The following is a 27,988-nucleotide window of genomic DNA, read 5'->3' on the forward strand; positions in this document are numbered from 1 at the left end:
AAGGGTAGATGGCCCGCCTGTTTCTTAATTCATATCACACCTGCCCCGACTTGGATTCTTAGGAAAGAATCCATTTGTGTGGAAGATATACTTTTATAAAGACCAAGTGGTTAAAGTACAGCAAAGCCAGAATTAAAAGTTTGCACGTGAAAGTTCCCTAGTTACTCTCCCTTTCCCATTCCTCCCCCTTGTTATCTCCCTATTGTCCAGTTACAGTCAAAGGATTTGTTTTGGTAACAGTTCACGCTAGATTGGCCATCTGTTTTATTTCCCCGCCCCCCCAGGCCTCTGGCCTTGGGACGATGGGATGATGACTCCGGTTGGTAGGATGAGTAGCTTCGGTTTCCCCCTTCCCAGCAGTTCCCTCCTCCTATAGTTTATGACAGGCTGGGATCTAGCACAATAAGGCTGAAGCTCAGGATGGAAGTTCTGACAATTCTTGGCTATACTACTATATGCTTTCAGAAGTGGCTGGCTGGTCTTTGGTCAGTTTGTGAAGGCAGCTCCAAAGTTCTGACCCAATAGGCTCAGGCAACTGACCAAGGGCAAATATTGGGCACAAGATCAACCCAAGTGATCATCCAGGTCACCCCCAAATTGCATGACACAATGGAACGTAGGTAGGCAGAATAACCCTATCTGTCTCTTTCTACATCTGAAGCTTTTAGTATTTCCAGGAAGGGAGGATTGAAGTTAAGGAATTAGGACAAAGGGAAAAACAAAATATTAATCTACAAGGCTATGCACATGTCAACAGTAGTCTTGAAGCACAGAAGCTCTCTGCTGTTCATTATTTACTTACTCAATTTATATAACTGCCCACTCATGAGTGACTCTGAGCATCTAACAGGGTTAGAAATGTCACTGCATAAAAGCAACAATAAAAGGATAAAACACACAGCATGTCAGGAACAAAACACCATCTATTTACAGTGGACGTATTTGTCATCCAGGGTGAAGAATCCAGGATTCCGGGTCCAACAGGGTCAGGGCTCTTGGATCTTGAGAGGATACTTTTAGGCAGGCACTATGTCAAAGAAGTTATGCCTTCTGGGTCCCATAGGATGACTCTATTTAGTTGATAGGACCCAAAGCAAGTTAGAACAATTAATCAGCAGAACGACTTGCCTCCAAAAGTTGTAAATGCTCTGACACTGGAAGTTTTTAAGAAGAGATTGGATAACATTCAGTGGTGTTGAAGTGGTGTAGGGTTTCCTGCCTAAGCAGGGGGTTTGTTCTGTCCCACTTGCCTCGGTCCGAGCGATGACTTAAATTAGCCGGCAACTATCAGCTCTGGCAGCAAACTAGCGAGCGTCTGCCAAGTGTCTCTGTTATCTCGCTTGATGCTGATGAGTCAGCCAGGAACAAACAGTACTTCAGCTCTAGTTAAGCAGTTGATTTGCTTGCCACAAAGTGGTATAGCAGCCCTTGCTGCTTTTATATCCTGTGGGGTGTGGCTCCATGACTCAGCACTTCCTAGGCCTGCCCCACCCCTGCTTCTGTTCTTCCCGCCTCTCCTGCCTACGAAACCTAAGGTCCAGCCAGGCCTGACTACCATCAGCTGGATCTGGCCTGGGGGGGGGGGAAAGAGTCAGGGGACGGAGGCCTTGTTATCTCCTCCACCTGGCCTGCCTCTGGCTCCTGGAGCTGAGCCAGGGAAGCCGGTGCTCCAGAGGTAAGTCCTGATGGCCCTTCCCCCTCACTTTCCGAGTCACTTTCTGGCAGCGGGCCCGGCTCGGGGGGCGCAGACACAACAGGGTTGGACTAGAAGACCTCCAAGGTCCCTTTCAACTCTGTTATTCTATTCTATTCTATTCTATTCTATTCTATTCTATTCTATTCTATTCTATTCTATTCTATTCTAAAAATCATCAAATTTGCAGACAACACTAAGCTGGCAGGAATAGCCAACACCCCAGAAGATGGATCTTGACAGACTGGAACACTGGGCCCTACCTAACAAAATGAAATTCAGTGTAGAGAAAAGTTAGGTTTTACACTTAGAAAAGAAAAACCATCTGTACAGGGACAGACTGGGTGAAACCGGGCTAAATTCCAGTAACTGTGAGCGGGATCTTGGAGTCCTATTGGACAATCATTTAAATATGAGTCAACAGCGGGCAGCCGCCGCCAAAAAAGCCAATGCAATCCTAGGTTTCATAAACAGAGGATAGGATCACTTGAAATATTAGTATCTCTTTACAACACCTTAGTTCAGGGCTGGGCAACTATGGCCCCTTTATGACCTATGGACTTCAACTCCCAGAATTTCTGAGCCAGCATGCTGGCTCAGGAATTCTGGGAGTTGAAGTCCATAGGTCGTAAAGGGGCCATAGTTGCCCAGCCCTACCTTAGTTAGACCACACCTGGAATACTGCATCCAATTTTGGTCACCACAATATAAAAAAAATGTTGAGATTTTGGAAAAAGTGCAAAGAAGAGCAACTAAGTTGACTAAAGGTCTGGAGACTAAAACGTATGAAGAACGGCTGCAGGATTTGGGTATGTATAGTCTAGATAAAAGAAGGACTAGGGGAGACATGATAGCAGTCTTTCTATCATGAAAGGGCTACCACAAAGATAAAGGGGTCAACCAATTTTCCAAAGATCCAGAAGGCCAGGCAAGAAACAGCAGATGGAAACTAATCAAGGAGAGAAGCAACCTAGAACTAAGAATAAATTGCCTACCAGTGGAATGGCTTGCCTTCAGAAGTCGCAGGTGCTCCGTCACTGGAGGCTTTTAACAAGAGACTGGACAGCCATTTGTCTGAAAAGATATAAGATCTCCTGCTTGAGCAGGGGGTTGGACTAGAAGACCTCCAAGATCCCTTCCAACTCTGTTATTCTATGTTTTCATCCGGCTGGACCTTGTAGGAGTTAATTAAAGTAGCCACCTGCTTTTGCAACAAAAGCTCTAAAAGGCATGGACTACTTTAAGGCATAATACAAAGGTGCTGCGTTTGCCCGCGCATGAGTCTTGGAGGCCTCGTGAATAATTTATGAAGCATGCCTATTGATCTCCATGCAGCCTCAGTGTCAAAAAAAACCCCCCTCACTTTCTTATGAAGCTGCATCTTCAAGAAGAAACCCAGGTTGGGATTCTCAATGTGGATATTTGTTCCTCAATGTGGATATTTGCTTCCACCCCCACCCCCCTGCAGAATGATGGGTGTATCATGTATGTGCTTCATTTAATAGCGGCAAAGAGCAGAGACTGACTGAAGGTCGATATACTGCAAGGAGGAATGGGCAACTGGTCGGAAGGCTGAATTGTGCCCTGACTGTGGAGCCCAGTTCAGCCTCGTGACCAACTGCTGGACTGTACATCTCTTCCAATAGCAATACCACTTCACAGTGTTTTGCAGCCCACTCTAAGTGGTTTACAGAGTCAGCCTCTTGCCCCCAACAATTGGGTTCCTCATTTGACCCACTTTGGAAGGATGGAAAGCTGAGTCAACCTTGAGCCGGTAAGAATCGAACTGCCGAACTGCAGGCAGGCGGCAGTCAGCAGATGTAGCCTGCAGTGCTGCCTTCTAACCACCATGGCTCTTAATGGGAACGGTGTTGGAAGGACTGAAAAGCATCATTCTTTTTTTCACTTGTTTGGGAGGAATTAAGAGTCAAAATGGAGACGTTTTGCTCATGGTGGCCTCTTGTTTGCTTTCCCATCCTTTGCTAAATCTCTAAAGCAAGTGAAAATTGTCCCACCAAAACAGGCCATTTTGCCGTCAAATTTCAGGGGTACCTCATGGTTGAATGGGAGCCTCACCTGAGCTACAGTTGATCTGGGAGCACTTATTGGTTTGTTGATAAGTAAAAGATCTGATCCCTGGCCTTCCTCCCTCATGGGCCTCCTTGGGAGATCTCAGTGTAGCCACCCTTCTGAGAAGACCCTCTCATGGTGTGGTTGTGAGGCAACCACAACCAGGTTGAAGAGCAGCAGCTTCAGATAATCTGTGTGGCTTGCAGGACCTCACAGATTACCACTGCACCTGTGTGCCACAGCATTGCCATCCATGTCTCACATCAGATCCGTGGGCTTGGCCATGTGCAGATGGTCTCTCCTCCAGGCCAAAGGGAGCTAGGTCAGGGCAGCTAAGTGAGGTTCCATTCATAAGTCTCAGAAAGCCTGTGTCTACATGAACTAAATGCCTAGAAACCAGAGCATGGATTCTGCTGCCAGGATGAGTGAGGGGACAGCCATGGCATCTAGGCAAAGGAGGAGGTAGGGGCATCCCGATGTTGCTGCAACATCCTGATTGTCAGACCTGCCGCAACTTAGATCCTTCGGAAAGAAAGACCCTCGACTCCTTTTGGTTGAAATGATTGGTTCTTTTACTAAAGACAAGTGGTTGCAGCGAAAATAAGGCTGGATCTGTGTGTTCCCGCGCAAAAGGTTACAATTTCCTCCTTTCCCTGGCCCGCCCACCTTGACCTGTTCAACAGTGTCCAACAACATCCCAGTTTGATGTTTTGGGAACCGCTTTGAAGCTGGGTGCTTCTCAAAGTAGTTTCACCTTCCATTCCCAGGCCAGGTGTCCTTGGTGGCTGGTTTATTCCAGTTTGACAGACCTGGTTCCTGTCAATTTGTTTCCCTCCCCCCCTTTTATTCATCTTCTTCTCTCCAGCCCAAGCTTCACCAAATTCCTTCCCTTCCCACTTTCAGTTTATGGCAGGATGCCAACAAAGCGAAGCAGCTGAAGATGGCAGACCTGACACTGATTCTTGGCAGATTCCTCCTTTCCAGTTTGCCCAGTGAAAGATAACTAACTGAATCTCTTCCACATTCTGACCAGGTAGGGAGTCCTTAACTCTCTTCCTCTGGCCCAGCACCAGGGAAATAGGGAGGAAGCCAGGTAGAATTTGATAAATCTCAACAACTAATCCTGAATCACAAAGGTTAGCAATGACAGCAATGAAGACTTAATGAGAAACAAGGTTTGTTAAACTAATGGTTCCAGTTCTCTAGATTACGGGTTCTTGAGCTGGGGATCAGGTCACAGGGGTGTGTGCAAGTGTCTGCCAGCTCATGGCAACTAAATATTCAGTCATTAAGAGTAAGTGCAATCGTTATTTATTACACAACCTTGACACCAGTTAAACCATTTGCTTTATTTGTGGGGAGAGGGTGTCATATTATTTCATTTATCATTTGGGGGGTTGTAGTATTCCAAGTTATTACTCAAATTATAGAATATGGGAAAAAGGTAACACACACACACACACACACCAAGAGAAGATAACACTCATATAAAATGTAAAAAAAAAATCAATACAGCATCCTACCACATTAATTACTCTTTACTTCTTTGAAAAAGATCTCCAGTCTTCTGGAGTGGGCAGATATCACGAGTTTAATAAATTGTCATTGTCCTCATCTTGGATCTCAGTACATGAGTCCATCACAGAGGATGGACAGGTTGGAGAGAGATCCCCTGAGGCTCCTGCTTGGATGTCATTAGGCAGGATTCAGGTTGTCGTCTTTTTTTTTGTTTTTGTTTACATTTATACCCCGCCCTTCTCCGAAGACTCAGGGCGGCTTACAATGTATAAGGCAATAGTCTCATTCTATTTGTATATTTTACAAAGTCAACTTATTGCCCCCCCAACAATCTGGGTCCTCATTTTACCTACCTTATAAAGGATGGAAGGCTGAGTCAACCTCGGGCCGGGCTCGAACCTGCAGTAATTGCAGGCTCTGTGTTCTAATAACAGGCTTCTCTATTGCCTGAGCTATCCCGGTCTTCTATTAGATTCACAGGTTGTGCCACTGTGTCAAAAGGGTTCTACGGGAAAACCTGCATTCCATTTGTGGAGACCTCCCAGCATCAGGTCAGGTCAAATGCTCTTGAGTAGGTCACAGGCCAAGTGTTGAGTGTTCCTCTATGTCTAATGAAACCAGAGGTGTGGGCCCAGGGGAAGGGATGGGTTATTCTCCAAGATGTAATCTATATCTCTTTGCACTTGGTTCTTGCTTGTTCATGAGTAACATTCATTCAGATTATGACTGCTGTCAAACCTGCTCAGTTCCATCCTTGGGGAACGGAATGGGAAAACTTGCCACAGCCAACTCGCTGCAGCCAACTTACCATGGACAACTCACCGCTGGACAACTCGCCATGGGACAAACAGCTGCAGGACAACTTAACAATTCTATTTAGTTATTTAAAATAAATTAAAAAATATTTTAATTTTTGCCATTCACATTTCATTCTGTCCTTTTTTCAAATGGTTCTATTCCACCATTTCTTTGATATTAGTGTAACTCTTGTCCTGAAGTGAGTTGGCTGTGGCGAGTTGTCCTAGATCAGGGGTTTGCAAACTTGGCTCTTTTAAAACTTGTGGACTTCAACTCCCAGAGTTCCTCAGCCAGTTGTGCTGAAGTCCACAAGTCTTGCAGACCCCTGTCCTAGAGCTTTGGGGACTGATGGAACAGTGGAGTCCTGGGGCCTTGAGCTTGTATGTATGGACAGACAGAATCCTCCTTTACACCTTATTTTGTCTTGTTCCAGGTGATGCTTTCGGAAAGGAAAGGAACGGATGAACTTTATGCCGTAAAGATTCTGAAGAAGGACGTGGTCATCCAAGATGACGATGTGGAATGTACCATGGTGGAGAAGCGAGTGCTGGCCCTGGCTGGAAAGCCCCCCTTCCTCACACAGCTTCATTCTTGCTTCCAAACCATGGTAAGCTCCCCCCACAACCCTTCATCCTGAATCCTGCAAAAGTTCCCCAATTGAGTTGAGAATCTTGTCCCCTGAGGACATTCCTCGTGCTGGAAATTTAACCTGGATGATCACAATTTCCTTGTGTAGAGTGTAAAGACTAAAGAAGACATTGGCAAAAAAGGGAGTCACGTGAACGAGAATGATATGCCCTCTGGAGATTGGAGAGGGAGGGCTGTTCAGCTGCAGGAAGGTCAAGGACAGGCCCAGAAGACGAAGCAAACTTAAGGGAAGGACAGAAGGAGGACTGGCAGGAAAGAGAGAAAAGTAAAAGGACAGAGTAGGAAGTCCTGACGAACAGAGAAACCCCTGGCAGAAAAAGGACATGTTTCCTGGCCAGAAGGAAGGGGATTAACCCTGCATAACTGGACATGGTGGATAGGTTAAGCCAGGGGTCTGCAAACTTGGCTCTTTTAAGACTTGTGGACTTCAACTCCTAGAGTTCCTCAGCCAGCTTTGCTGACTAAGGAACTTTGGGAGTTGAAGGCCACAAGTCTTAAAAGAGCCACGTTTGCAGACCCCTGACTTAAGACAACAGCAGGCAGGAAGGCCAAATCAGCACACATAACCTTGGTGCACCATAGTAGGCCAGTCTCAACTGAGTAGGGCCTCCCAATTCAGAAAAAAAGAACAAGTGGGGCACAAGATGGGTTTGTGTAAAGGAGCCGAAAGTGTAAGAAGGCCCCAGTTACACAACAGTTCTGTGGAAGGGATGGTGACCCCATCCAGGACCAAAGGTGGAGAGCACCCACAGAGGACCCTAAAGCCCCCCAGCAACTCCGTCTTGTTAGGTTGAGCTAAAGGCTGTTTTTCCACATCCAGAATTTCCAGACAAGGAGAGAATCTTAGTGGTGTCACTTACTCAGCCTAGGCTAAAGATCCTTAAGTGGGTATTATTGGCATGGTGTTATCTGATCCCTTGCCAAACGATGACGCTGCTCAGTGCCTTTACGTAGGTGTTAAATCAGAGCCTAGAGAGTAGAGTTTTAGGCCATGGAGAAAGGAGGAGAAATCATATAAATTAAAACTCCCACTCCTAAACTTCAAAGATGGTCTAGAAGGATACCATCATCATATGCATTGAAAGATAAAGAAAGACTAAGATGGATGCACTACCTCTGCTCCAATCTCAGCAGAGGTCTTCTAAAAGTGTGAGCACTGCCGTCTCAGTGGTCTGAAGAGAGGTCCAAAGAGTCCAACATCCCCTGTAGCTGTAAGTCAACCATCTTTTCTTCAACCTTCCCCAGGGAACCCAACTAGAGCTGCAAAGAAAGAGAAACACACAGGTGCAGCTTGAGCCAAAGCCAGAGGGGTTTCCTCCTGCGGGGAGAAGGATCTCTGGCAAGAGCTCCAGAGGTGGCCCTAAGCTCCTTTCAAACTCTAGAGTTAGTGGAATTATCTGACCATATCAAGAGAGTGATATTACCCAATACCACATCACATCCTCGCTTGTCCCAAGATCCAAAAAGTCTAATGAGCCACTATTGTGAGTTGGCCCCATAACCTTCTTCTAGGTTAGAATATGCTGGTCATGAACTCTGGAGCTGCCTTGGAATCCATTTCCAGAGAAGTCAATTAAAGTTGTCCATTCCCTTTGTTTGTGTCGTGTCCCACTCCTCCTCTGACGGCCGGGTCTATAAAGTCTGTCTCCAGTGTGGCCACGAAGCCTCTGCAACTTTGCCAAAGTCCTGTCAGAGTTCTCAGGGCAGGCAGGAATCCAAGGTGTGACTTCAGCAACCAGATTAGGCTTTGCCTGACTCAAAGAATGCCAGAAAGCAGATCCTTTATATAGGCCATGGGGTATGGCTCCATGACTCAGCACTTATCCAGGCCTGCCCCTCCCTTCCTTTTGCTGACGTCGCCTCTCCATTCTCCAGAAGCATGGATCTGTCTACCCTCCAGCTGCCGGCAATTCTAGCTCGTGACTGGCTTCATGCTCCTCATGCTCACACGCTGTGTGGGGGGGTGTTATTTGCTCAGTCTGTCCAGGCATGGTGCCAGGACTGGGGGCTGGAGGCATGCCAGGCCATTCGTCTTGCTCAGTCTGTCCGGGCATGGTGCCAGGACTGGGGGCTGGAGGCATGCCAGGCCCTTCGTCTGCACTATCAGTCTCTGGCTGAGATAACAGGAGATGGGAGGGGCCAGGCTGTGGAGATGGGGGCAGGCGAGGCACAACAGTTTGGTGAATTTCAGCACCAGCCCAACAGCCCCAAGAAGCTTATGCAAGGAGGCCAGATTAACAGCTGCTGATCAGATTAACCTGAGCCCAATAGTCTAATTTCACTGGCTGAGCCGGGGGAAGTGGGGGCAGGGGGCTTGTGGGCAGGAACCTGCTACATCCTGAGTGATTTGCAGATACGAATTCTATTCTGCACCTCAATTAGCATCGATTACTTTTGGTCTTCTTTCTAATTCTCTATATCATTGTTTTCCAACCCCAGCAACTGTAAGATGTGTGGATCGCTGGGGAATTCTGGGAATTGAAGTCCACACGTCTTACAGTTGCTGAGGTTGAGAAAGGCCGCTCTATGTATGCCCAACGTGAATGCAAGGAGGCGACTCCTCTGCCAACCTGTGTCACAGCACCTTTTTCAAAGGACATCAGCCAACAGGTAAAACCACCAGGACAAAGTGGAGCAATAGAAACCAGAAAACCTTCCCTGCAGCAGGTGGACCCATGTTTTTGTAAAACGATTGGCATCCGCTGGAGGGATCGGGGTGCAGTGCTGGATAGTGGAGGCGGGATGGAAGCCTTCCCAATTTGGGTGGGAGGACTGATTAAGAATGAAGAGCGCCGAATGCCTGTTTGGGGGGGGGTCCCTTTCACCCCCAAAGTGGCCAACTCTGCTACTGCAATGCAGCGATTTAACACGCTGGATGTCGGCAGCAGGAATTGGAGGGGGCCAAAGGGCACGAAGGAGGAGCTTTCCCACCTCTGGCTCCGGGCAGCAAGCGACGCAGCAAAGCGCTTTCTCTCTGGCTGTTTCCAGCTGGCGGCTGATAAAGGCAGAGGGACCGTGCTGAGAGCAGCCCTTCCTCCGCAGCAGCTCTTGGACGGCCACAATGGAGGCTTAGAGGATTACCCTGAGATGTCAGCCCAGCGATTGGAGTTGGCAAAGCCCTCTGGCAGCCGCCAGAACTCTCCCATCTTGGTGATGAAAGGCTGGCGTGCTGAGATCCGCCTTGCCTGGCCTCTTTCTGACATCTGAAGTGTGTTGGCAGAGGATTAAAGGGCACAAACCTGCCTGGGGCTTAGCACTAATCAGACCAGGGACATAATCCCAGGTTGTAGCAAAGGGTATTAGCAGCAGCCAGGCTGGAGGCAGGAGTGGACGAGAAGGAGCAGCTGTGCTCATTCCAAGCAGGGGAACTTTCTCCATCTCAGCAATGGGTGTATTGGGGGGTGGGGTGTTAACCAATTGCTCAATATTTCAGGAGCCTGAGAGGCTCCCAGCTGATCCACAGATGTCAGGTATGTGTGAGATGCCCCCCAGCAGGGTTTTTGGATGAGGTTCCAGTAGCTCTCCTAAGCTGAAGGCATTGGGGGGGGAGTCAAGGTGGTCCCTACAGCCACACGGCACCCGCTCCATTTGTACATACATATGATGTGCAATTAGTGTAAAAACCGGGAGGTGGGGGGGAAGAATAATAAAATAACAGAGTAGGAAGGGACCTTGGAATCCAAGCCCCTGCTCTAGCAGGAGACCCTAGACCAGGAATGTTCAACTTTGGAACTTGAAGACTTGTGGAGCTGCCCGCATGGCTGGCTAGGGAAGTTTGGGAATTGAAGTCCACAAGTCTTAAAAGTTCCCAAGGTTGGATACCCTTATTCTATACAAAGGGTCTCCAACCTTGGCAACTTTAAGCTTGGAGGACTTCAACTCCCAGAACCCCCCAGCCAGCAAAACTGGCTCAGGAATTCTGGGAGTTGAAGTCCTCCAGGCTTAAAGTTGCCAAGGTTGGAGACCCCTGTTCTATACCATCCCTGTCAAAGGGTTGTCCAATCTTTTCTTGAAAACCCCCAGTGATGGAGCTCCCACATCTTCTGAAGGCAAGCCATTCTGCTGTTTAATTATTCTAGCTGGCAGGGCAGGGCAGGGCAGGGCTTTGGTGGCATGGTTGTGACTGCCATCTGGACTTTTCTGTGCCCATTCCACCCCCAGGGGTAGATGCGCCTGCCTCAACCAGGCCCAAAGGTGCTGCCTCTCTTGCTTTGGAAGCAAATTCCTCCAGGACACAACCTTGGCCTGATCTCCTCCATGGTGGTCGTGAACAACGGAGCTCAAGGGAGCCAATTCAAAGACAATTCAAAGCCCAAATCCACCCTTCCCACTTTGCCTTGTCTCTCCTCTAATCTAGAAGTGTCCCCTTTAAGTCCTCCACTTCCTCCCCCTACCCCGTCTCCTTCCCCTCTTCTCTCCCACCAGCTGCGCTTTCCTGCAATATGTCTAATCCCACAAAAGGAAGTCAAAGGGATTTTTTTTTACTTTTTAATACCAAAAAAGGCAACCAAATCCTTCCTTTCATCGGGATTTAAATTGTCTATTGCAGTGGCTGCGACAGACTGACGGTGTCCTGGTGAGGCCCTGTCCTCCTCCCGACTTTTTTCAGCTCAGCTGCACGGAATGACATCCCTCCTGCAGAACTCCTTCCTGCTGGATGCAAAGTCAGGACACAGGAGAGGCTGGAGGAGGAGGTCACCAGAGGCAAGGCGCGGAGCCACGATGGTAGTACCATCAAAGCTGTGCTTGTTTTTGGCACATGCTTCAATTGCGCAGCTGCAGCCACTGCCTTGACTTTGCAGTACAGGCCCCAAAGATGCCCCGTGGCAGGGTCTTTCCAACTGAGAAGAAGAAAACGTTGCTTGCAGGGCACCCAAGAGGCTTCATTTGACTTTCGTTAAGCATCCTCCACCGTTTTTCTCCCCTTTTCTCTCAGGATCGCTTGTATTTTGTGATGGAGTACGTGAATGGTGGTGACCTCATGTACCAGATCCAACAGGTCGGGCGATTCAAGGAGCCCCACGCTGTGTAAGTCACCACTGCCATTCCAGGGCAGTGCCAGGGCAGAGGGGTGTGTGTGTGTGTGAGAGAGAGAGAGAGAGAGAGGATTTCTGTCATCCCCCTCGCCCTCTGAGGACTGATGATGCCAAGGGCCTCCTGTGCCGGGGGCCGAGGTGGCACCTCCTGGCCTCTCCATTACTCTCCCTTCTTGACTGGCAGGTTCTATGCAGCCGAGATCGCCGTGGGCCTTTTCTTCCTGCACTGCAAAGGGATCATTTATCGGTAGGTGGGCTGCTGCTTTCCTCTCTACGACTTCCCAACCTTGTAGGTCCCAGGCTCTGCTCTGGCCCACCCCTGCTGCCAGCCAAAGCCTTCCTCCTCTCGGAAGCCCCATTGGGCTTGTCTTGATCAGAGGAAGGGCTTGGAGGCACCCCTTCCTTGGCATCTCACACTTCGGCAGTCTTGATGAGACGCAAGCGGACTGATGAGTCACAGAGAGGGGATTGGCAGGTCAGGGACTCCTGGGGTTCGTCTGCTCTGCTCCCTGTAGCCTGGCATCTCAGAAGCATCGGAGGGTCCCCCAATGGGACTTCTGGGGAAGCAGCAGAAATGCAGAGCAGGACCATGATATCCCAGCAAAAACTCCAAGGTCGGCAGCCCAGCCAAGGCCCCAGAGAGCTGTAAGGGGGCAGCAGGGGGCCTGGCCTCAGAAGCAGCCCCTCCCAGGGTCTTCTGGAGAAGCAACCATCTCATCTTCAGAGCGAAAAGGGGGCTGCCTTTGTTCCATGCTCCTCCCCTCCCCCATTCATTCAGCATGCTCCTTCCCCCAAGCAGCTTTTACCTGCTCTTTGGACAGCAGTTTTGGGAATGACGCGGCAGCAGCTGTAGGGCGAGAGATGGCGGCTGTGTGCCGCCAGGTGCCATTGAACCAGGTCTGGCTGTGCCCACCTGGATGATGTGCCACAGACCCTCTCTTGCACACGGTGACACTCCTCTCCCAGATCCCTTTGAAGCATGCACAGCCGAGGAGACGTACAAGCCTCCCCTTCAGAGACAAGCAATGTCTACCTAGATTTCAGTTCTAGGGCTCCAGGGAAGAAGGATGGGCTGGAACAGCGTGAAGAAGGTTTTCCTCCCGGAAAGAGGGAGAGCCAGACTCTGTGGCAAGGCGTTTGCGTTTGGCACTGGCTGCTCTGACCTTCCACACGCTTGCAGAGGCTTCGGCTTTCCCACCGAAGAGAGATGCTTGCCGCTGAACGTCCCAGGATGGAGAATTCGGCAATGTGATTTTATTTCCATTTCTAGACCTCTCCTAAACCTTGATGGGACCTGACCAAAGAGGCTTTTGAGGTCCCTAGATGAGACTTGTATTGAGGGCAGGGAAGGCTCTGCTGCCCTCCAGATCCAAAAGAATGGGGCTGGGCATTTCCTTACAGACATGCATCTCTGAATGCCTATCATTCCCTATTTAGTCACCTTTTCCACCATTTGCCTGCCATTCGCACCCTCAGCCATCATCAAACAATGTAGGAAGTCCTTGACCACAATCAGAACTTCCGTTGTGAAGCATGGCGCTTGTTAAGTGACTCATGCCTAATTTTACCACCATTTTTTGTCACAGTTGTTAAGTGAATCAGGTGATCATTAAGCAAATTTGGCTCCCCTCGTGGACCTTTCTCGTCAGAAGCCAGCTGGGGAGCTTGCAGATGTTGACCACGTGGCCATCGGATACTGTGACCGACGTAGATACATGCCGGTTGCCAAGGCCCTGAATTTTGTTCAGGTGACCATGTGGATGCTTGATCTCCTTAATGGTGGCAAAAAGGTCATAAGAACTGGCCACAACTCTCTTAACAATTACTTCACTTAGCAATGGAAATTCTGGTCCCGGTTGTCATAAGTCAAGGACTATCTATATTCAGCTTCCAAGTAAATATCACTCAATTTTTTCTGAAGCTTCAGATTTCAGCTCCAAAGTGATCGCAGGAATGTCTTTTTCTCTCTTTTTTCCTCTCTTTTCCTTTCTCTTTCTCTCTCTTTCTTTTCTCTCTCTCTCTCTCTCTCTCTCATTTTCTCTCTCTCTCACTCACCTTTTCTCTCCCTTTCTTCTCCCTCCCTCCCTCTCTCTCTCATTCTCTCTGTCACTACAGAGACCTGAAACTTGACAATGTGATGCTAGACTCCGAGGGCCACATCAAAATTGCTGATTTTGGCATGTGCAAAGAGAATATCTGGGATGGAGTCACCACCAAGACTTTCTGTGGCACGCCCGACTACATTGCTCCTGAGGTGAGCCAAACGCGTCTCCTGTCTCGGCCTTAAACTTTTGTTGCTACTTCTCAGCAAAGGCTCCAACTGATGAGAGGTCATTCCAGGTCCCAAATCTGCATTACGTGAGGTGGAGGTTAGTTTGGGTAAAAAAAAATAAAAATCAAGGTTTCACACTTGCAACCGAAAGTCTAGGACTCTAGAACCTCTAAAAAGTCTAGGATTCTAGAACTTAAGTGCCATTGTCTGTGTCAGATGTGGGTAAGTGGGAGGCAAGGAAGTGGGGGAGGGAAGAGGGCGAGCAGTTTTGCCAACCAATTGCCAGGCAGAGAAGCTGATAGAAGCCAGTGAGAATTGGTGAGTTCAGGCCTTTGAAGAGCCTCTTGGTGAAGCCAAGAGGATACAAAGGCCGTTTCTATGGCATGGCATGTGGCTGTGCCTCAGACCAAGGTGTCGTTGCTGCTTATTTACTCAGCAATAAGGAAGGTGGCTACGCATTCCCTAAATCCTTGGTCTTTCAGTCTCTCTACTTACTGTATGCATACATGCACAGACATGCACTCTCCATGCATGGGCCATGCCGTGATTAATTGGGATTAATTTTTCAGCCAGGGTGAAGAGGCTTCAGTGAGTAAATATTGGTTGGAACCTTAATTAAAACTCCATTGTCGCTGGTGCTTGTCCTCCAAGGAAGAGAAATGGGCTATAAGGAAAAATCAGTCTGGTGATCGTTATGAAAGCTGTATGAGCATCTGAGTTAAGGAAAATAGCTCTGCTCTTTCTCTGAGCAATGTTGAGCCATTTTGCGTTTCCTTCCTTCCCAGGGAGATATTTAATTACTATCCCTAATGCGTGTTATTTTCCCTTGTTCTGCCAAGATTAATACGGGAGCCCTGCCAGGGTGATTAATGCTCTTTTGGAACAGAAGAACTGGCCTTGTGCTTTGCTGGGCAACACGGCTGCATCTCCAAAATGCTCATTTTCTTACATTTTGCTTTTAATTAATTGTTTTCTTGCAAGTGCACGAAAGAGGAAGACCTGAAACTGCACCCCAAAATTTTAGCAAACTAAAGGTAGGACATGAATACATCACTTGGAGAAGATGGAGAAGGCGAAAAATAAATTCCTCCTTGTTTCAGGTGTAACTGCAGGCAGAGACACCTGTTCTGTTTCCCTCCCCCCAATACTCCCAGCAAAGAGTCAGTCAGAGGCCTCCTCTTCTCCTTTTATTTACATAGATAGATGTCCTGGCCACGTCTACCCACGGGCCTGCCAAGTTTCTGGAGATAACGAGGAAATTATAGATAAGGCCAGAATTACTCACGAATATATTCTTCCCTCCATTGATACAGTTTGCCCGCGCAAATTCATTGCTTTGTCCAAGACAAAAAAACCAGGAAGTCCCGCCTCCTATTTATAGTCTCTGCAGATGTCACTGCATGACAATTATTACTTGGCCTTATCCCAACGCTGCTTCTGCTGCGCACGCCGATCACGTCTGCGCAGTCTTGCATCACTCCAAAATTGTTCTTGGGGCGTTGCCAAATCAGAAGAAGGCTCCAGAGAATCAGGCCTTGCCGGCCCCTCCTCCTCCCTTTGAGTGGGTGCCAGGGAGGGAGAGGGCTCAAGAGAAGCAGGGCTTGCCAGGTCTTTCCCCTCACTTTCTGAATCATCCGAGTCCAGGAGTCCGGGTCCAGGAACCTGGGTCACAACAACACCTGTGTGGCTGTCTAATCTCCAAGTTCTTTTCCGGCAAAGCTCAGGCTTAAGGAAGTGGCCACAGAGCCTCCTGCTGCATCAGGGCTACAATCCCAGGAGGTCTGGAGCTGCCATCTAAAAGCCACCCAGGTTGACCCACATTCTTCTTCTTCTTCTTGTGCCATATCCGTCATGGGACTTTGGCGATCATGTTGACGATCCTATTTTTATCAACAGCCGCACAAAAAAGTGCTGCTGAGTTTTGTCCAAACCAGATTTTGAAGCCATTGAGGTGGTTCTTCTGCCTGGACCTCGTTTGCCTTCCATCTTTCCTTGGAGGATTAAATGAAGAATGCTGCATTTTTCCGGGTGTCGTATCACAGAATATCTAAAATATTTTAACTTTCACTTTTTGATGGTTTTGATGGGCCACATGTTGCAACACAATACTGCCAATCACGCCAGGGCAGAGAGGGCAAGAAATGGGCATTAAATAACTCCCAGAATTGCTGGGAACTGTTTGCAATCCTTTTTTGTTCCACGTGCAAATAATACTGGCAGTTGGGGAATGCCCAGGATTTCATGGAGGGAGAAGCTTTTCCCCTATTTTCTCCAAAATATATATTTTTTCAGGCACATGCTTTCATATCACTGCATTGGGAAATGAAGAGGGAAAGGTGAGAGCCTGCAGGCATTTGCACTCCTGGTGAAGAAGAAGGGCCAAAGGATTTACTTACATATTTCCCAGGCAGAAGCTTTCCTGTGTTTGAGGTGCTGTCTTAAGGGTGGCATCTCTCCAGAGAGCTGAAATGAAGGCTGGAAGGCTGGACTCAAAGCCTCTAATCTGGGCTGCTTTTCACCTGGGTTCTTGCCTGGGTTTCTGTGCACGTGCAGGGCTTTTAGAGCCCTGCCAGCCCTGCCAGGTAGGCCAGTCGAGCAGGCACTGCCGAGATCCAAGGAATGCCCCTTTATTGTGAGGTTATAGAATAGAATAGAATAGAATTTTTATTGGCCAAGTATGATTGGACACACAAGGAATTTGTCTTGGTGCATATGCTCTCAGTGTACATAAAAGAAAAGATACATTCATCAAGGTACAACATTTACAACACAATTGATGGTCAATATATCAATATAAATCATAAGGATTGCCAGCAACAAGTTATAGTCATACAGTCATAAATGGAAAGAGATTGGTGATGGGAACTATGAGAAGATTAATAGTAGTGCAGATTCAGTAAATAGTTTGACAGTGTTGATGGAATTATTTGTTTAGCAGAGTGATGGCCTTCGGGAAAAAACTGTTCTTGTGTCTAGTTGTTCTGGTGTGCAGTGCTCTATAGCGTCGTTTTGAGGGTAGTAGTTGAAACAGTTTATGTCCAGGATGCGTGGGTCTGTAAATATTTTCACGGCCTTCTTCTTGATTCGTGCAGTATACAGGTCCTCAATGGAAGGCAGGTTGGTAGCAATTAGTTTTTCTGCAGTTCTAATTATCCTCTGAAGTCTGTGTTTTCTTGTTGGGTTGCAGAACCGAACCAGACAGTTATAGAGGTGCAAATGACAGACTCAATAATTCCTCTGTAGAACTGAATCAGCAGCTCCTTGGGCAGTTTGAGCTTACTGAGTTGGCAGAAAGAACATTCTTTGTTGTCCTTTTTAATGATGTTTTGATATTAGCTGTCCATTTGAGATCTTGCGATATGATAGAACCTAGAAATTTGAAGGTTTCTACTGTTGATACTGTGTTGTCAAGTATTGTGAGAGGTGGAAGTATGGAAGGGTTTCTCCTAAAGTCTACCACCATTTCTACGGTTTTGAGTGTGTTCAGTTCCAGATTGTTTTGGTTGCACCACAAGGCTAGTCGTTCGACCTCTCGTCTATATGCGGATTCGTCATTGTCTCGAATGAGACCAATCACTGTTGTGTCATCTGCGAACTTCAGTAGCTTAACAGATGGATCATTGGAGATGCAGTCATTGGTATACAGAGAGAAGAGAAGTGGGGAGAGCACACAGCCTTGGGGGGCCCCTGTGCTAATTGTACAGGTATTTGATGTGATCTTGCTTAGCTTCACCTGCTGCTTCCTGTTTGTTAGGAAGCTTGTGATCCACTTACAAGTCTGTTCCGGTACCTGTAGCTGGTTTAGCTTAGTTAGAAGAATGTCTGGAATGATGGTATTGAATGCTGAACTAAAGTCTACAAAAAGGACCCTTGCATAGGTCTTTGGAGACTCAAGATGTTGTAGGATGTAGTGCAGAGCCATATTAACAGCATCATCTGTTGATCTGTTTGCTCGGTATGCAAATTGCAAGGGGTCTAACAGCGGATCCGTGATGGTTTTCAGGTAGGAAAGCACTAGCCTTTCAAAGGTTTTCATGACTACAGATGTTAGAGCAACTGGTCTGTAGTCATTCAGTTCCTTGATGGTGGGCTTCTTCGGCACTGGGATGATGGTAGAGCATTTGAAGCAAGAAGGAACATAACACATCTCTAGTGATTTATTGAAAATATGGGTGAAGATGGGGGCCAATTGGTCAGCACAGACTTTTAAGCAAGAAGGAGTTATCTTGTCTGGGCCTGGAGCTTTTCCTGGCTTTTGTCTGTGAAATAGGTCCTGCACTTCCTTTTCTGTGATCACTAGGGGTTGTGAACCCAATGGGATGGGGTCAGTTGTAGGAGGCTTGGCTGTTGTTGGTGTGTCTGAGATGGGGGTTGTGGAGATAGGTGGCTGTAGTTTCCTTTCAAACCTGCAGTAAAAATCATTTAGGTCATCTGCCAGTTGTTGATTACCTTCAGCCTAGGAAGGAGGTTTGCCATAGCCAGTGATATTTTTAAGAGTTTTCCACATGTTTGCTGGTTCATTTGCTGAAAACTGATTCTTTAGCTTTTCAGAGTAGCTTCTTTTTGCTGCCCTGATCTCCCTTGTTAGTCAGTTGCTATCACCTTTTCTGTAGGCTTCCTCTTTGGAATGTCGTAGCTGCTTAAGTTTAGGTGAACCAAAGTTTGTTGTTACTGTATATTCACAAGTTCCTTGTAGGTACACATAGGTCTTCACAGAAGCTGACATATGATGTTACAGTATCTGTGAGTTCATCCAGGTCTGCAGAGGTATCTTTAAAAATATTCCAAAACAGTCAAAACATGCCTGTAGCTTTAATTTTGATTCCTCCGTCCAGGTCTTCACTGATTTAATTATTGGTTTTGTGGCTTTAAGTCTTCGCCTGTAAGCAGGTACAAGGTGAATCATGCAATGATCAGAGTGTCCTACAGCTGCACGTGGTAAAGACCGATAAGCATCTTTTAGTGTTGTGTAGCAATGGTCTAGAGTATTCTTGTGATGTATTCTTATTGTGACGGAATCTTGAAAGCTGTTCAGCGGTTCCTTCTGCCTCATCTAAGACCAAACAAAATCCAGATGGGGTGCTTTTGAGTTTCTTCCTCAAGCTTTCCAGTTTCTTGAGACTGAAGAACTTGCATCTTCACTGTCTGTTCAGTCCTCCCACATCCCCAAGGTCAAGTTGCCTTCCTTTACCTGCACCTTCCTGGGCAAATGCAGAGCTCTTGCCTCAACTTGACCACAAGACCAGGGAGCTCTGCAGAAGATCAGCCTACGTGCTTGGCCTCCCCACTCCTCTTCTTGGCTGGATGTCCACATGTGTCAGAGGGAACCCCAAACGAGAAGCCAGCTGGATTACTCAAAAAGCTACAGAAAACTCTTCCAATGAAAGCAGAGCAGACGTCGCATGAATGCAGCCAACTCAGCTGGTTCAGTGTGTTGTGTGAAGCCAGTAACTAAGGAAGAATCGGAGGAAGGTCTCCTGCTCTTTCCCACTTATCTTCCCTCTGATCTGCCTCCGGTGTCACTTCCTTTCTGGAAAAACCACCAGAGAGCTCAAAAGTTGGATTATGATCGGGGAAAGGAAAAAGAGTCTGTTGGACTTAGGTGGCACCCTCTATTTTAAAATACGTGCCTGGATTTAGCTGCTTTGCATACATCATTTGACTGCCTTCTTGACATAATTCTGCTCTTCAGAGTGTTTTATGAGACAATGAATGCAAAATGGTTTAGAAAAGCTGCAAAGCAGATAAGAAGGCTTCAAGTGACTCGCCTTGGCCTTCTCTGGAGGCTGCTCCCCCTCGAAGCCTGGAGAATTGCCATTTGGGGGAAGGACCAGGTTGCTCCAGGCTGCCTGTGAGTCACTTGGTCCCATTTCAGAGCACTGGAAACGTTAGGAAGACTTCTGAAGCTCCACTCCTGGCAATAAACTTGATGGAGTCTGTGTATATTTCACTTCAATTACCGTGTGATTTGCATTCATGTTTGAATACATGAATCTTTTCAGGATAGAAATCTGTAATTAAGATGAATAAACTATGTAATGGTTTGCATTAAGTAGCAGGCCGCAACCCCGCAAGCCACCCAATCTGGCCTCATATAATGATTGACACTCGAGTGCCAGATGATGGGCTCCTCGTGTTAAATGACAGCCACTGAGGAGGAGCTGGGGACTCTTTGGAGCCCCAGCGGTGTTTATGGTGGTTACGATTAAAGCCTTTGTGAGGTCCAGGTGCAGATGTTGCAAGGCAGAGAAAGAAAAGCCAAAGCTGCAAAGGCAGAACTACCTGGGGACACAGAGCAGCAGAAGCAGGAACAGGAACAGGGGAAAGCTCAATACCATGAAAGATGACATCAAACAGCCACACACTGACAGGCACCAGTGAGTTGAAACAGAGTAGAATTGGACACTGGCCGTCAGAAGAGGGTTCTGGTTGCTACTCAGGACACCGCAAGGAAAGGAGGGATGGGGCTGCTTTCGTAGGAAGGAGCGAGCAAAGGAAGGGCAGTCGGGGATCGAATGACATCAATTAGACTTCACGGACAACCCGTCCACATGAGGATCATCCATGTTTATGCTCCAACCACTGAGGCGGAAGAGGAGGAGGGTGATGATTTTGATGGTCAAGTTCAAACTGAAATAAGATTCAAGCGAGATAACAGAATACCAGAGTTGGAAGGGACCCTGGAGGTCATCTAATCCAACCCCCTGCTCAAGCAGGAAATCCTATGCCGGTGATGGCAAATCTATGGCACGTGTGCCACAGCTGGCACATAGAGCTATTTCTGTGGGTACGCAAGTGTTGCCCTAGCTCAGCTTCAGCACACATGCGTGCGCTGGCCAGCTAATTTTCAGGCCTTCTGGTCCCACCGGAAGTCAGGAGGGTCTCTGCGGGGGGGGAAGGCAGTTTTTGCCCTCCCCAGGCTCCTAGAAAGCCTCTGGAGCCTGGGGAGGGCGGAAAACAGGCCTACTGGGCCCACTGTGCCTTCGCATGCCAAAAGCGGGGGGAGCCAGGGAGTCGCATGCGCATTCACGGGGGCGCATTGAATTATGGATGTGGGCATGCACATGCGCGACCCCCCTTCACATGACCCCCGCTTTTGGCACACAACGGCAAAAAGGTTAGCCATCACTGTCCTATACCGTTGCAGAAACTGGGCCCTCAAATATTGGAACACTGCTATCATGTCACCCCGGTCCTTCTTTTCACTGGACCAAACCAACCCAATTCGCTGGACTAAATGTGTTGCTTTTGGCTGCAGACCGAAATGAGAATGGTGGGAAAAGGACAACATAGTTGGACTGTGTGGCCCAGGTAGGAAGTGGAGAAAGGACCCAGCAGTTTCTGCCAAGCCAATAATTTCTGCATTGCTAACAACCCAAACACTGTCTTCAGACCCGGAGATCGCCAGGTTGAGCACCCAGAAATGGTATTGAAAAGCTCAGTTGTAACAGCAAAGAGATGGGGGGAGGGGGGCTTTCTGGGGAAGAGTTGCTCGTGTGCAGGTTCCAAGTCAACCAAAGCAGAAGAACAAAGACCCTTCCCCCATTCCCACGACAGGATTGTGAACCCTCCATTTTTAGATCATTGGGAATCACTTTCAAGTCCTGAACCTCATAAATACAGGCCATCCCCCGTTCCCTAACTCTGCCTTTAACCCAGATTTCTATTTAAGTCGGAAATCATTCTTAGGTAGGGACTGTGCCAAGGTTCCGACTGATGAACCCAACCAATTCAGCACTCCAAGATGAACAACTTTGTCAATGAACTGTTTTATAGAATACATCATTTCGGCACTCATGGAAACAAAACCAGCTCTAACTATTTCCCGCAGTTTTCAGTATAACTAAAGAATAGATCATTCCCTCCCTCGTTGTCACAGGTCACATTGTCCTATTGGGTCTTCTGGCATCTCCCTGGCAGCTCCTTCTATTCTCTGGCTAGCACCTGTTGAGTTGACCTTGGTTCCCACGGGATGATCTGTTGTTACTGTCTGGTCTGACATTCCAACCTCTCCCCCCTCCCAACTGTGTGGCAATCTTGAGGAACGGAAAGATGGCTGCGGCAGGCCTGATCCATTTCGAAGTTGACAGACTGCCTGTTACTAAAAAAAATGGATGGCCTTGTCCTCCCTCAAGATGACAAACTGCTGAAAACAGGCTGCATTTTTTAAAAGTGTGGCTTCCCTGGTTCCCAGAAGCCTTGCGTAGCTTCAGTGCTTCGTCAGCTCAAGGAAAGAGAAAACTGTCCGCCATTTTTAGTCACTTACAGTGCATTCCTATCTCGGACTTCTCCTTCAGCTGGATGTTCTATTTTTTTATGTTTAAATTTTTTACTTATATCATATTGAAAAAGAAATTGGACATGGTGCGACCATCCTGGCATTATCTCCACCATACACACTAAAGTATAACACAAATATATTCAGCATACCTTGCTAATTATATACACATATTTGACCCCCTATATACTGTTATATTTACATAACATAACATAACATAATAACAGATTTGGAAGGGACCTTGGAGGTCTTCTAGTCCAACCCCCTGCCCAGGCAGGAAACCCTACACCATTTCAGACAAATGGCTATCCAACATTTTCTTAAAAATTCCAGTGTTGGAGCATTCACAACTTCTGCAGGCAAGTCGTTCCACTTGTTAATTATTCTAACTGTCAGGAAATTTCTCCTTAGTTCTAAGTTGCTTCTCTCTGTGATTAGTTTCCACCCATTGCTTCTTGTTCTGTCCTCAGGTGCTTTGGAGAATAGTTTGACTCCCTCTTCTTTGTGGCAGCCCCTGAGATATTGGAACACTGCTATCATGTCTCCCCTAGTCCTTCTTTTCATTAAACTAGACATACCGAGTTTTTGCAACTATTGTTTGTATGTTTTAGCCTCCAGTCTCCTAATCATCTTTGTTGCTCTTCTCTGCACTCTTTCTAGAGTCTCCACATCTTTTTTACATCGTGGCGACCAAAACTGAATGATTACATACAGTAACATACATTAAATCATCTTCTCCTTCAGCCAGACGTTCTTAACTTGGGATGGACTATAGAGAACCAATTAAAGAGGTTGTTAAGGATGATTGTGAAACTGCCAAAGACCAAGAAAGCAAACTGGATGGCAGAACGGAGGAGGGAAATTGCCTGGAAACGAAGCCAAAGCCCAGAATGACAAATATCTCAGAAAGGAACACAATGGAACATATATTAAGCAGAGTATATATTGAGGGACCTGATTTGGAAGAAGAGGAGCATGGTTTTAAAACTGGACAAAAAACCATCAATAACCTGGGCTACTTGATGATGCTACTGTGAAAAGCTGAAGATGCAAAGGACCCACAAGCCCCAATAACGAAAACCAAGGAGCAAAGTGAAAAAAGGGATTTAGAGCAGGGGTCTCCAACCTTGGCAACTTTAAGACTTGTGGACTTCAACTCCCAGAATACCCCAGCCAGCTTTGCTGGCTGAGGTATTCTGGGAGTTGAAGTCCACAAGTCTTAAAGTTGCCAAGGTTGGAGACCCCTGAGTTGGAGGATTAAACAAATAAAGTAGGAAGAGCAGCCAGTCTTAGGATCGACAACCTATCAAGGAGAGTTGCAACCTAGAATTAAGGAGAAATTTCCTGTCAGTGTGGACAATTAATCAATGAAAGGCTTGGGCTCAGAAATTGTGGGTGCTCCCATCACTGGAGGTTTTTGAGAAGAGCTTGGACAGGCACTTGTCCAGAATGGCAAAGGGTCTCCTGCTTGAGCAGGGGGTTGCACTAAAAGACCTCCAAGCTTCCTTCCAACTGTTATTCTGTTATATCCAGAAGTGATGATCTGTATCTATAAAGAACAGAATTGTTCAGGCAATAGATTTCTGTCACTATGAAATATAAAGTTGGGCTTTGAAGCAAGACAGAAAAAGCGTTGATGCTTTTAACATGTTGATATTGAAGAAGAGCCTCGAGAATTCCAGTTTCTCAGGACTGAATAATCTTTTCTCCTCTTCCCAAGGCCAGGTCTACATTCCAAAATCTACTAGCCCTGAAGGAGGGACATTAATGATTTCATTCTTGTAGAAGCCCTCCGTGGATCCAGTGAATGTTGCCAATTACTACCCAGTCACAATTAGTTTGGGGAGGGGGCAAGATGGTTGAGAATGGGCTATCGTTGCATCTTTAGACACTTTGGAAAGACGTCAGTTATTCTGACTCTAGATTCAGGCAGGGTTTGGGGACAAAATCTGCCATGGTTGCCCTGATAGATGAACTTCTGCAGAAGAGCGATGGAATGTTTTTTCAATTAATTCTGCTTGAATTTTTGGGCTTTTAACCCCCACAGCCATGGTGTCATTCTGGATAATCTTTAAGAGTTTTGGATTGGGGGCAATAATGCTGTGAATGCCACAGAACGCTCTTCAGCCTGCAGTGTGGTTTAACGTCTGCAGAGAGAGCTTTTGTGACTATCATAGGCATGTATTTCTGTATATTATCTCAACCAAGAGAAGCTGTTGGTGTATGTTCTGAATTAGCATCAGAAAACTGAAAGTGGAGCATAACAAGATGGCTGGGAGATTCCTGGGTATAGGAATTGGGAAGTTTGCCTATACCAGTGATGGCGAACCTTTTCGGCGCTTAGTACCCAAATCAGAATGTGTGCCAGAGTGCCAGAAACCCAAAGACCAACTGGCAGGAGAGGAGCTGGCAACGGTTGTGCGTACCCACAAAGAGGGCTTTGCGTGCCACCTCTGGCACACGTGCCATCACGGCCCTTTACTCAGTGAACTGTACTTCCCTAGCAAGAACAGAGAGTAGATTGCTGGTGATCTCAAAGTCAGTGGAAGACCAGGTGATCATCTACCAGGAACATTTCAGAATCCTAATAGAGCAGGAAGGGACCTTGGAGGTCTTCTAGTCCAACCCCCCTGCTCAAGCAGGAGACCCTATACCATTTCAGACAAGTGGCTGGGCAGTTTCTTCTTAAAAAGCTCCACCGATGGACCATCCACAACTTCCGGTGGCAAGCTGTTCCACTGGTTAATTGTTCTCACTGTTAGGAAATCTCTCATTAGCTATAGATTGGTTCTCTCCTTGATTAGTTTCCACCTGTTGCTTCTTTTCCTGCCTTCTGGTGCTTTGGCGAACAGGTTGACCTCCTCTTCTTTGTGGCAGGTTCTCAAATACTGGAAGACTGCTATCATGTCACCCCTGGTCCTTCTTTTCTCTAGACTAGCCTTACCCAGTTCCTCTTCTCTGCACTTTTTCCAAAGTCTCAACTTCTTTTTTGTAATATGGTAACCAAAACTGGATGCAGTATTCCAGGTCTGTCTTACTAAGGTTTTATAAGGTGGTACTAATCCTAATTTATTAGCATTAATTTATTTCCTTCTAGCTTCATCTACTATAAGTCACTTTTTTCAGTGCTGTTATAACTTCAAATGGTCACTAAACGAACTATTGTAAGTTGAGGACTATCTCTAGTGGTATATTGGAATATTACATGCACATTTAGGCAAAAAAACAAAACAAAATGCACAGGTACGGTATATGCGGTATCTTGCTCAACAGTAGTACCTATGAGAGGGATCTTGGAGTCCTAGTGGACAACCATTTGGATATGAGCCAGCAGTGTGCAGCAGCTGCCAAAAAAGCCAACACAGTTCTGGGCTGCATAAACAGAGGGATAGAATCAAGACCACATGAAGGGTTAATACCACTTTATAATGCCTTGGTAAGGCCACACTTGGAATATTGCATTCAGTTTTGGTCGCCAAGATGTAAAAAAGATGTTGAGACTTTAGAAAGAGTGCAGAGAAGAGCAACAAAGATGATTAGGGGACTGGAGGCAAAAACATATGAAGAACGGTTGCAGGAACCAGGCCTGGCTAGTCTAGTGAAGAGAAGAGAAGAGAAGGACCAGGGGAGACAGGATAGCAGTGTTCCAATATCTCAGGGGCTGCCACAAAAAAGAGGGAGTCAAGCTATTCTCCAAAGCACCTGAGGGTAGAACAAGAAGCAATGGGTGGAAACTAATCAAGGAGAGAAGCAACTTAGAACTAAGGAGAAATTTCCTGACAGTTAGAACAATGAATAAGTGGAACGACTTGCCTGCAGAAGTTGTGACTGCTTCAACACTGGAAAAATTTAAGAAAATGTTGGATAACCATTTGTCTGAAATGGTGTAGGGTTTCCTGCCTGGGCAGGGGGTTGGACTAGAAGACCTCCAAGGTCCCTTCCAACTCTGTTATTATGACAGCGTCATTTAACCTCACACTTACTGTAAGTCAATGTAGAGATGTATAAAATTCAATCATTCAAGAAAAGGCTTCATGCACCATAGAGAGAAACTATAAGCTCTTACCATTTGTACTTGCGGCTGCTCTGTTTTGGCCCAGTTAAGTTTCAGGAAAGCCTTGCGGAGTTGTAGGATAGGTTGGCTTCAGTAGTGGGTTCCATTTACCTTCGCTACCTGTTCGCAACTGTGAGCGCATGTGTGTACATGCTCGCTTCACTCACGTGCAGCCGTTCTGCGCATGCGCAGAGCGTCCATGATGACATCTGGGCAGGTTGGCGGAACCTCCTGCCACTGACACTACCGGTTCACTCGAACCGGGGCGAACCGGTAGAAACTCACCACTGGTTGGCTTCCTCATAGCAGTCTGTCCTTTTTCCAGGACCCCTTTCCTCCTGCATGGGAGCACTTGGTCTCCTCTTACATGGGCGGTGGAGGCTGGCCTAATGTTGCTTCCACCCTTTTAAATGATGTGGTGTTTTAAAGGCGGTGTTTCTCAACTGTGGGCACTTTAAGACTCGCTGACTTCAACTCCCAGAATTTCCCATCCAGCCATGCTGGTTGAGGGAATCTGGGAATTGAAGTTCACACCTCTTAAAATGCCCACGGTTGAGAAATGCTGCTCTGAGGAAGTTAGGTATAGATTTGGTTAAATTTATATAGTTATCTCCTGTTGTTCTTGTGGAATTCTTTTATTTGTGGATGTGTCATTCTATTTCCATGGAAACTCCCTTTTGTGGGTATTTGCTGTGAAAGTCAGATAATAAATATTCTACAAATATGTAGCATAAGGACTGCAAACAGTGAGATAAGGGAGCAGGTGCTGGGGGGGGTCATGCTCGGTGGAAAGACGATTTGCCATTTCAGAAATCCGCATCTCCGTCTTTGTGGAGGATCGGTTCCCATGGCGCAAGACTCCTAAGCAACCAGCCTTCCTTTGCCTTTCTTGTAACTGGGAGCTGCAGCTCATGAAAAACGTTGGCCTTTGAATCAGATGTGCTAGTCAGAAAAAGTGCTGCCAGGCTCCTTAAGATATTTGGCTACCATGGATGGACACGGTTCCCCTCCTATCCACGGCTCCCACGTGGCTGTGGGACCAAGAGGACTATGGAGTTAGTCACATAATGCAGTGGTCCCCAACCTTTTTGGCTGCATGGACTGGCAGCGGCATGTGGTGTCGTGCAGCGGGGAGTGAGGGGGATGGGACAGGTTTGCACTCTCAACCTAATCACGCGCATGTGCAAATGAAGCTTCAGGTGCTCACCCACTGTTGTGACCCAGGCCCCAGTAGGTAATAGGAAACTCAGTCAGTGAAAAAACAAAAAAACTTTATTCGAACAGCTGAGAATTACTTCATTCCCAGCATAGTTCAACTAAATTAAACCAAATTCCTCCCAACACAAATTCCTCAGTCCTATCACCAACCTTGGTCCAATTAGGCAAACTGCCAAAGGCCTTTCTTGGCAAACGTTCAGAAGTCACAGATACAAAAATAAATGCAAGAAGACGCAGCTACCAACGTTCTTTTCTGGCAAACCCGAAACACCATTGCTGGTCTTTTAAGCCTTATGGGAGGGGCCAATCATCTCTTGGCCCTACTCCTGAGTTGTCCTTTTTGCTTGAGCTGCTCTTGTCTTCTGGCAGCTCTTCTCATGCGTGCATTAGGAACAGGCTCCTC

The 27,988-nt window shown here is 47.0% G+C and overlaps 1 protein-coding gene across 1 annotated transcript in view; it reads left to right on the forward strand.

The window, feature by feature from the left end:
* Positions 1 to 27,988, forward strand: part of PRKCB (protein kinase C beta) — a 272,893-nt gene that overhangs the window by 209,283 nt on the left and 35,622 nt on the right. The window contains exons 10-13 of the mRNA XM_058157171.1: positions 6,513 to 6,686; positions 11,664 to 11,755; positions 11,948 to 12,010; positions 13,879 to 14,017. Coding sequence (XP_058013154.1) covers positions 6,513 to 6,686; positions 11,664 to 11,755; positions 11,948 to 12,010; positions 13,879 to 14,017 — 468 coding nt within the window. The remainder of the gene's footprint in view (positions 1 to 6,512; positions 6,687 to 11,663; positions 11,756 to 11,947; positions 12,011 to 13,878; positions 14,018 to 27,988) is intronic.

This window comes from Ahaetulla prasina, chromosome 14, assembly GCF_028640845.1.
Source record: "Ahaetulla prasina isolate Xishuangbanna chromosome 14, ASM2864084v1, whole genome shotgun sequence".
Classification (NCBI taxonomy): Eukaryota; Metazoa; Chordata; class Lepidosauria; order Squamata; family Colubridae; genus Ahaetulla; species Ahaetulla prasina.